Genomic DNA, 10,943 nt, shown 5'->3' with positions numbered 1-10,943 from the left:
GGATCTAGCGGATCTAATGGTTTAAAATATTTTTTTGAATAGTGAAAACGGATAAAAGGTGGTTCAAATTATAATTTGAAATGTAAAAAATTTTATTTAATTTTCAGATACTGTCTTTTATTAAAAATATTAATGCAACAAATACATAATATATTATAAAAAAATAACATAAATTTAAATACAACATTTGTAAAATATATCACATAGTATTTTTATTTGCCCATAGTAAATTTGCAATTTGTTCTCTGATATTATCCATCAAATCCCCGTTAGCTATATCTGGTGTTTCCATCTCATTTGTATCAATCTCTGCTTCGGTGTTTCCAATATGTGTTTGTCCCACTATTTCTGCAAAATCATCATCCACAAAATTTGAAATTCTAGTAAAATTATGCAGACCTATTGTAGCCAATACCACTCTTTTTTGCACTTCAATATTATATCTTGGAAAATCACAAAGAATCCTCCATTTCTTTTTCCAAACTCCAAATGTCCTTTCAATAACTGAACGCAGAGATGCATGCCAACGATTAAAAAATTCCTGCTTGTTCCGAGGAGGAGCATTTTCGAATTGTGACATATGATATCGAACGACCATGTTTCGTGAAGATCTATATGGAGCAAGAAAACCTTGTTTATTTGGATAGCCAGAGTCAACAACATAATACTTATCCGGTGGTGGTAACGGAAATTCAGGATCATTGTCTTGCGCCATCGTAAGAACTGATGTATCATGACAAGATCCTGGGGCTCCATTCCAAACATATGTGAACAACATATTTATATCACAAATGGCCATGATATTAAATGATGTTCTATCATGTCGATTCCAATACATTCCTTGTAACTCTGGCTTGACCTTCGCACACACATGAACCCCGTCCATCGCTCCAACAAATCCACTAAAAAATGGCCAATATTTTCCATCCATAAGTCTTTCGGGAATCCTATGGAGTTCTTGCCGTGTTGGAGTGTGGATATAGTCACAAGCAAGTAACTCTGTTGCTTTAAGAACTTCAAAAAAATTCCTCTTCACGGTTTCTTGAGTTCGACCAAATCGTAATCCAACATCTCGCTGAACTTCATTGTGCCCACATATACGTAGAAACATAGCTACACTCTCTTCAATGCTTACATTCAGTGTTGGTTGTAATCCATAAGTTGCTTCCAGTTGATGACACAATGTTCTAAAGCAATCAAGTGACATTCGCAGTAATTGAAGACAAGCGCCATGATCTTCTTGTAATCGATGCCAAATATTTTTTCACCCTAATCCATTATCAGTTTGGGCTGGTCCTCTTACAAAATGTCTATTGTAGTAACTCAATTCCGGTTGAATAATTAACTCTTCAAATTGTTCATTCTCCAAATTCCACAACTCAACTCTTTCTTCGTAATTTAGAAACTGAACTCCTTGGGACCGTAGTTGGCATATACGAAAAACCTAAATTTCACTAAAAAAAATTAGATGAATATGAAAGTAAATGACATTATTGGATTACACATAAGTAAATGATATTACAAAAACTCAAATAAAAAGAAGACATCTATATTACTAAAATCATAAAATATTGTATTAAGCTTCATCTTCTGAATCAGTTTGATGGGTTTCATTTAAATTAGGCCCCCGTTGGGTGCCCCAAATATTGAACAATCCCCCTGATTTACGTGTGCGCGATATGTTTCTAGGTGATGTTTCAGTTGCAACTCTTTCTTCATCAGTTCTTGTACTTTTGGTCTGAGTTTCAAGTGAAAATCCATACTGCACGTTATTTGGAGGTGAACTCCATTGTTGATCATTTGATGATGAACCCCATTGTGGAGCCACTGGTGGAGAATTCCATGGTTGAGTAGTTGAAGTTGTACCCCATTGTGGAGCCACTGATGGTGAACTCCATTGTTGAGCATTCAATGTTGTACCCCATTGATTAGAAGTTGGTGGTGTACCCCATTGATGAGAAGTTGGAGGTGTACCCCATTGTTGCATACTTGGTCGTGCACCCCATTGTTGAGCAGCTGGTGGTGTACGCCATTGTTGAGCAGCTGGAGGTGTACCCCATTGTTGAGCAGTTGGTGGTGTACCCCATTGATGAGTAGATGGTGGTGTACCCCATTGCGGAGCACGTGGTTGTTGACCCCATTGTCCATTTACCGTTTGCCCCCATGAATTATTACCTCCAAAAGATGGACTACCTGAATGAACGCCACCAAAACTTGGATTCCCAAAAGGTTTACCAGAGCTTAATCGCTTTCCCATGTACTGATCATCACGTGTAAATCCACTTAAAGCTTGTAAGAACTGAACCTTTTCTTCAAAAGTGTTTTCAGCTCTATCAATAAAATACTTACGCCAGAATGTATCTTCCCTGAATTCGTTGATGCACGCCCAGTAAAATTTGGTGTCATTTGGAAGTCCCATCGATTCAAATATCTTCACAACCACATCAAAATCATCGTAGTCATCTTGGTCAAAGGAATTTGGACGTAACTGTTGTAAGCTTTGGTGTTGGAACTCCCTAAATCCAGCCATTTTATCTGTTAGGGTGGTTTCAAATGATTGTTTTTTCCTACTTCCTCGTGAACCACTCCCTTGTAAAACTGATTTGACCGATGGTCTTTGTAAAGTACTTCCTCGTCTTGCTCTGCCTCTTTGTTGGACTCTTGAACCAGGAATTTGAATGGGATCCACCGTCACAGAGCTTTGACGTGGTTGTGCACGAATGAACTCATTTGATGGACGGGTTTCATCGTCAATGTTAACACGATAGATTTCTTCTCGTTGTGTTGTGTTTCTGGATCTTGATCGTCTGACATTTCACCACCATTCGTGTCTTCATACAACATATCTTCATTTGTTTCTTCATTCCTCATTTCTTCTCTTCTTTGGCTGGCCGAATATTGAGATTGGGATTGAAAGTTATATAATCTGAAACAACGTTCCATAATATCCCATCCATGTGGTGGTTTTCGTCTAAATGCATGGACAATCTTACATGCCTATTAATAAAATTAGAAGACATATATTTTAGACTATGTTTATACATTAATCAATTATATATTTCAACTGTGAAATAAATTTTGAACTTATTTCACGATCTTTCCACCATGATTCAGAAGCATCGATTTCAGATGTAATGGGATCAACCGATATACCCGTTGAACTTAGAAGCTCTTTGTATTTCTTGTACTTTTTTTTCATGGTATCAAGTTTTTCTTTGAAAAACTTATAAGTTATATCTAACTGGAACTTTTTGTTAAATTGTTCAACCATAAACTGTTTACCAAAAGGCGTGGGATCTTTTATACGATAGTTATTCATATCAGCAGCTTGATCATATAGCTCAAGCAATCTGAAAATACTGCTAGAAGTCCATTTGAAGTTTGCTCCGTTCTACAAATTTTCATAAATTGACTATTTTTATTCAACTATAACACAAATATGCTATAAATAAAAACAAATATTTTACCCGAGCTGATGTTTCACTAGGAAGATTGATGTCTGCTTGTCTTGAAGAATTTAAACTTTGCCTACGATTGGATGACGACATAACTACACACAATTTAAATAAATTTAGGTTTTACATTATTTACATAAATTTATAATCATATATTTACTTTAATATTTAATATATTTAATTTAGTTATTGACTTAACTAAATTAAAATAAAAAGTTATTATACTAACATTACTATGAATCATTCGTACATATAATTTTTAAATCAAAACTAAAAACTATCATTTCTTCACGTGTATTTTAAAATTTTATTGACAATATAATATTTTAAATTTCTTTAAAAAATTGATCTTTAATGGTCAGATTATAAAGTCAGATTTTAATTGCTTTTATTTTGGACAACAGTTTTAATTGATTTAAATATAATAGTTACTATGTTATTACAACTATGTTGAGGGCAATTGTAAAACAAATTTTCAAAAAAAAAAAATGGCCTAACGTTTAAGACAATCATTTTTATTACTTCTTTTTATTAATATGTACAAATCAGATTTTGTTAATTGAATCTCGTTAATTCATTATTTTGAAATGCTTAGATTCTATACGTAACACAACTATAAATAAATTTATAACAAATTTTAAACAAGAATCACTATTAAATATAAAATCTAATGTTATTATACGGTTGAGTATATTACACTAGCAATGTAGTAATGAATAAACCTTAATAGTCTTTTATCATATAATTATAATTAACTTACTTAATTATTTTTATTTTAAATTATAAATATTACTGTAAAACTTTGCTACCAATAAACATGCAACTAATGTTCTTTTCTATAAATATAACTAATTACAAGTACACATAAATAATATAATATGAATATATACCTCATAAACTTTGGAGGATAAACCTTATGATCTTTGATCTTTTGAGAAGAGACTTTACGCAATAAGCTTTGCGGTGATAGAACTCTAGCGATAGAAGTAAAGACTATTTTTTGTATGATATGCAAATGTTACATGTATTAGAACAGTGTATTTATAGAAAAAAATATTATTTTTTTGTTATATCTTGAATCTTGAATCGTGTGAATAAACCCATGCTATCTCCACTCAATCCACTCCCTTTATCTGATAATGATGGTTCAACCATCTATTTGGCTAAAAGACAAAATAATATTGGACCACTTGTGTTTCACCCATCATTTTTATCTTTGCAAGTTTTGTTTGTGAATGGATAAAAAAAGCGGGCGGCCCCCACCTGCGTATCTTCCATTATATCCTAAGTAACATCGATTGTCTTTTCTAGCATACGTATTCGTTCTTTAGCGGTTATTTTGATCAGTTACTAAAAATAAGCACATAACGATAACATGGGCATCCTCAAAGGGGGAGCAGTTAGGTGTGTGCTTAGAGTGAAAATAGTAGTATAATATTGTATTTAGGCTAGGAACATGGGACATTCTCAAAAGGAGATCACTTAATTAAAGGTGTGCTTAACCAAATAAAATTAATTAAATAATGTAACAAAAAGTCTTATTTTAAAATTGATTCCAAAAAAAAAAGAAACACAAAATACAATTGGAAATTTGTATGAAACAAACATATTATTTAATTAAACAAACAAACATTTTATTTAATTAATACAAAGTTTAATATCCAAATTTATTCCATATATTCTCAATCAAATCCTCTTTCAATTGGTGATGTGCCTGTCTATCACGAATTCTTGTGTGACCATCACCAAAACCCTCGAGATTTGAAGCCATACTTACTGAAAATGAACGACCCGGAGTAGTTCCGGTTCCATTTTCTTGTTCCAATTCTTGTTCGAGAGTGTATGAATCTCGTTCATCTTCAACAATCATATTATGGAGTATGAGACATGCTCGCATAATATATGCTATTTTACCTTTCGACCATAAAAGAGATGGATTTTTAATTATCGCGAATCTAGATTGGAGGACTCCGAATGCACGCTCAACATCTTTTCGCACACCTTCTTGATGTTCTGCAAACAAACGATGTTTCGGGTGTTGTGGTCGTGGGATGGATTTAACAAATGTCGCCCATTCGGGGTAAATGCCATCCGTCAGGTAGTAAGACAAATTATACTCCCTTCCGTTGACATTGTACTTCAGTTCGGGAGCTCGACCGTAAATAATGTCATTAAATACTGGTGATTGGTCAAGTACATTTAAATCGTTACAAGTACCTGACGCTCCAAAAAATGTGTGCCATATCCATAGATCTTCTGAAGCCACCGCCTCCAAAACAATTGTTGGTTTATCGGTGCCTCGTGAATACATTCCTTTCCAAGCGGTTGGGCAATTCTTCCATTTCCAGTGCATACAGTCGATGCTGCCAACCATCCCGGGAAAACCCCGTCGTTCTCCATAAAAGAGTAGCCTTCGAAGATCATCTTCTGTGGGTCGGCGTAGGTATTCATCGCCAAAAAAGTCAACTATTCCGACGACGAAGTGTTCCAAACATTCACGAGCCGTTGTTTCGCCAATACGTATATATTCGTCAACACCATCCGCCGCACCCCCATATGCTAATAGTCGAATAGCTGCAGTACATTGTTGTAACGGTGATACACCATCCCGTAAGGTTGCACCCTTTTTTGGTCGAAAATATGGAACTTCTGCAGTGAGACGATTGACAATACGCAAGAACAATGATTTGTTCATTCGAAATCGTCTACGAAATAACTTCTCCGGGTAAGTCGGATTATCACTAAAATAATCGTTCCATAACCGATTGTGACCTTCTTCCCGCTTTCTATCGATATAGATACGTTTATTCTTTGCGGCCGGCATTTCCTCTGCAGCAGCTTCTAATTCTTTATCAAATTGCTCTTGAAAAAATTGATCTAAACTATCATCATTTGCATCATAATGATAGTGAAAATTGTTGGAAGAAGATGCCATGAAAGCAAAATATTATTAAGATAGAGAAAGGAGTAAGTGAGAGAAGAGAATTGTATGTTCATTAGGAAAGAAGAGACTTGTATTTATAGGTATTATAGAAGCTCAATTATTTGGGACAACTCGATGTGATTCTGATTCATAGTGATTCTTCGTTTATAACTACATGCCAACTACATGTGATTCTGAAAATAGTTCCACACAACAATCCAAATGCATGTGATAGTTGCTACTATACTAGGTTCCAAAATACATGTCATTACATGACAATAGATCCGACATACAAGACCAGTTCATACTACACGTGATAGTTGCTACTCCGACAGTACATGTCACAAAATACATGTCACTACATGATTACTAATCTGACAGTACATGATACACAAAATACAATAGATCATTTCACCTTCTTAAACTAAATACAATAGCGCCACAGCCATTGCTACCACAATGCAGCAAATACAATAAGGCCACATCAATGGTTTCTTCTCACCTAACTCAGCAACAAGCCTCTCCAGGTTGACCAACCTCTGCTCTGAAACCCTCTCCAGGTGCACCACCCTCTGGTCTGCAAGGCTTTGCAGATCCCTGAGCTGCATCAGTTGTGTTCCGTAATCAGGTTCAGCTTGAGCCTCCTCTTCACAGCCAGTGTATCCAACCTCAGCAAGACCAAGTTGCAGAGCATAGTAATGGGCTGTTTATTCCATAGTCGTAGATAGAGTCAAGTCCCATGTCTTCTTCAACCTGAAACCAAAAAACAGAGTTTGTTATTAGTTTAGAAGTTTACACTTGTGCAAGAATGAAACTAAAACATAATTCATCAAAACAAGAGAAGACAATACTGATTCATTAAAACATATCCTGAAACCAAACTGATTCATTAAAACATATCAAAGACAGAGGCAAACAAACTTGCAACAGACAGTTCAAAGTTCCTTAAATAGTTGACGCATTAGGCTCTTTTTAATGACTTTCTCATCTTCATCAAGAGTGTCATTGCGGGCAATGAGGGTATCAAGAAGTGACATCTTTTGGAGTTCTTTCTTCACGTCCAAATCTTTCTGTTTGATCTCCCATATCTGACTAATGTTCGAAGCTGGGGCATCCTTGTCTTTCCCTTTGTTCCTTAACCTTTTCATGGCCTTTATACCAGGAGGCCTGCTCTCATGCTCACCAACAACAGATTCTGTAGATGGTGCTACATCATCGGCTTTTCTCTTGTTAGAGCTGGTTGTCTTCGGAGTTGGGTTCATAGGGGTGTGGTCGCACCATTTCTGTTCAAACCGCAGGACATTCCACGCATACTCCAAACCAAACTTCTTCTTATACAGCAAAGTGAAGATTTGGTGAGCATTCTGCAGAATGTCCAAATCATTCATCCCACTAGCTTTCTCACCCTTTACATCTGCATAGGTTCCACAGAACCTGCTCACTTCGCGAGAAATCTTTTGCCACCGTTGTCTACAATGCTCATGGTTTCTTGGCTCAGCACCATCAAGTACATGAGTACTTGATGCATAATAATCGACTATACGCTTCCAAAAGCACCCACCCCTTTGGTCATTGCCAACAATGGAATCCTTCGATGTGTTTAACCAGCCACTTATTAGGACTAAGTCATCTTGTGTGGACCATATCCTTCTCTCTCTACGCTCTTCTGGTGTCTCTTCTGCTTGACTAGGAGGTTGACTCGGCTGGGAACTCGGTTGTGGACTAAGAAAAGGGGTTTGGGTTTGAGAAGAGGAGAAGTTTACACTGGGAGAGAATCTATCATAAGGGAAGTTAAGAAGACTAAAGTATGATTGAGACTGACTAGGATTATTGTTTGAATCCGTAGGAAACGATTTCATACAAAGAAGAAGATGATGAAGAGAGATTGAGTTCACAATCTCGGGTTTAAATGGTAGTAGTTGTAGTTAATTCTTAGCTAATAACCATTACCTACTTCCATCAACTCAGACACTTATTGCAAACATTAGAGTGTTTTGTTAAAGCTTACAATATCATTTAAGTCTAAGTTTTTTTGGTTAGCTTTCATATCACTTTAGCTTTCATATCACTTTATAGTTTTGTGAGTTAAACCATGAAACTAGTTAACTCAAAGCAAACTGATACACGAGAAGAGAAAGACGAAATCAAAAGCTAACTAAACTATTCAACTAAACACAACAACAACTCAATTCAAGCATTGGCTATTGAAAAAACATATGACAAACCTTTTACTTTCGATAAAGGCTTGTTTGTTGTTGCTTACCCGGTTTAACTCTCGGCCTGACTATCCGCAACTTCAATCCTCAGAAACAAAACAAAAGAGAATCTTAAGCTTCCAATTTTCTTAAGAACCTAAACGAAGCCATAAACAAGATCGACTTCCTATTTTCTTAAGAATCTAACCGTAAACAATGTATATGATCGATTAAAACGCTTAACCCATACCAACAAACCTAAACCGATGAGAACGATAAACGAAGGAGACGAGGAGACGAGGAGAGAAAAGATCAGAGACAAAATTTTGTTAAGAATCTAACCGTAAACAATGGATAAGATCGATTAAAACGCTTAACCCATACCTACAAACCTAAATCGATGAGGAGGAGATAAAAGATCGATTCACGGTGTGCTTCGGTCGGAAATCGAACGGAACTGGCTTCTCCCGTTCATCGCCGTTTGTGGATTCGAGAGACAGAGAGATAGATCGCAAACCCTAGGAAATGGGAAAAAGAAAAACCCGTGTTCCCTTTCATTTTTTCGACCAATACACACTTGCCACGTCGACCAGCACTTCCCTTAAGCACAGCTCTTCGACAAGCCCTCCCAAACTGTTCTTAGCCCACTTTTGGATTAAATCCAAATATATTAAGCCCAAGCACACCCCATGTGCTCCCCTTTGAAGATGGCCTAAAGTAAATACATTATGTCCGGTAAATAAATAATTTTATTCTACACATGGCAGATTTGTATATGTTATAATCAATATTAAAACCTTCAGAAACATGCAGTGCAAGTGGATCCATTGAATAGAGTATAAATCTATAAATAAATATATTTTAGATAAATTTTAAAATTTAATGTTTATAATTTCAAAAGAAACGTTAAATATATATATAATTTTACCAAAAAAACGTTAAATATATAAAGATCGAGTTGTTAACTTTTAACTACATCATTACTTCATTACATATATCATTGATATTTTTTTGAACAGAGGATAAAAATAATTTGAGATGACACTATATTTACAAGTTTAGTAAACAGTTCAGTTAAGCCATAAAATAAATTTAGGGTCGGCCAATAAGTGAATTTATTTCACGCCGCTTTGATGGTGGATCTAAATATCACAAATATTTTTCTTTATTTTTTATCATAGAAAATTCAAATATTTTCAAAATATGTGGAACACAATACTCCAATCTGTTTCTAAATAAGTGTCACTTTGATATTTTTCACACAGATTAAAAAGGCTGAAATATATGTAAGTTGTTATTAATTACACATCTCTGACCAATAGTATTTGAGATAAATAAAATTATTTATAAAATCACTACAATTTACAATTAATTTATAAATAATTTTCAGCTGAAAGTAATTATAATTTGCATTAGAATTGTAAAGTGACACTTTTTGTGTAACAATAAAAAAATATTAGAATGACGTTTATTATGAAACATAGGGAGTATATTTTAGCATTGGAATCATTCATAGTGACATAAACATGTTTAATGAGATGACTCGAATCTTGATATCAACTATCATATCCAATTAACCTTCATAGATTGACTTTCTTGGTTTCTATTTATCATGAGTTAAATCTTAGATACATGTTAATTGTGTAATATGCTAACGTTATGGAATATACATTCCTTAAATTAATAAGAAAATCTATATTATAATAGATGAGTTTTTGCTCACTCCTCAGCGCGTCACGTCAGCATTTTGTGGGCCTCACTTTTTAAAAAGTGTGAAAAAATGTCAAATCCATGGCTTGAATCCGGGTTATTGAGATATAAACACCAACATTTATACCACTAAGCTAAATTATACTTTGTACATTGATGGTCGAACCTAATATATATTTATGAAGGTCGGAAGCTCTTGCTTCTTCGGCTTCCTCTGAGGGTCGGGCCTACAAGTGCGTTATGGGTTTCATTTTTAAATGATATTCATCACGTTATATGAAAAAAAGCTCAAGTTTGCAACAATTATAGTTTTCTCATATTGTAAACTGTTGTCGTTTAACATGAGTTTGAGTTCTTTTCATCACTGTCTCAAACAAGTCTGAGTTACAGAGTTGCGCCCTATGTCTGTTCGTAATCTATTTTTTCACCGGTGAACTCTTCATGTTCACATCTTAAATCGCTTGATCATAAATGTTCATGATTTGTAGCCCCTATATAAACCCTATATATTTGATTCTCATCTTTGATGAACCCAATCTGCATCTCCACAAAACTCATTGATTCCTCTTAGATTTAATCAACTTCTAGAAAATGTTTCTCTCTGCCTCTCCAATTCGTCAAACCGGCGTCTCGGCGTCCGTCACTCAACCTTCGAATCTC

At 35.0% G+C, this 10,943-nt stretch overlaps 3 protein-coding genes across 3 annotated transcripts; all 3 read right to left on the bottom strand.

The window, feature by feature from the left end:
• Window positions 1-1,576: 1,576 nt before the first annotated feature.
• On the bottom strand, window positions 1,577-3,362 carry LOC106355509. The gene is made up of 4 exons (XM_048756745.1): window positions 3,091-3,362; window positions 2,776-2,906; window positions 2,247-2,677; window positions 1,577-2,117 (listed from the first exon to the last, which is right to left on the bottom strand). The coding sequence occupies exons 1-4, from the start codon at window positions 3,317-3,319 to the stop codon at window positions 1,577-1,579; spliced, it is 1,332 nt and encodes a 443-aa protein (XP_048612702.1). The 5' UTR covers window positions 3,320-3,362.
• A 1,747-nt stretch (window positions 3,363-5,109) lies between these two features.
• On the bottom strand, window positions 5,110-6,390 carry LOC125587088 (putative nuclease HARBI1). The gene has a single exon (XM_048757226.1). The coding sequence runs from the start codon at window positions 6,388-6,390 to the stop codon at window positions 5,110-5,112; it is 1,281 nt and encodes a 426-aa protein (XP_048613183.1).
• A 407-nt stretch (window positions 6,391-6,797) lies between these two features.
• LOC111203613 (glutathione S-transferase T3-like) lies at window positions 6,798-8,237 on the bottom strand. Its single transcript, XM_048757225.1, has 2 exons — window positions 7,337-8,237; window positions 6,798-7,081 (listed from the first exon to the last, which is right to left on the bottom strand). Exons 1-2 carry the CDS (start codon window positions 8,235-8,237, stop codon window positions 6,798-6,800), a joined length of 1,185 nt encoding a protein of 394 aa, XP_048613182.1.
• Between the last annotated feature and the right edge of the window lie 2,706 nt (window positions 8,238-10,943).

This window comes from Brassica napus, chromosome C5 (assembly GCF_020379485.1).
Source record: "Brassica napus cultivar Da-Ae chromosome C5, Da-Ae, whole genome shotgun sequence".
In the NCBI taxonomy this organism is placed as follows: domain Eukaryota; kingdom Viridiplantae; phylum Streptophyta; class Magnoliopsida; order Brassicales; family Brassicaceae; genus Brassica; species Brassica napus.
This window is presented reverse-complemented; position numbering and strand designations above follow the sequence as displayed.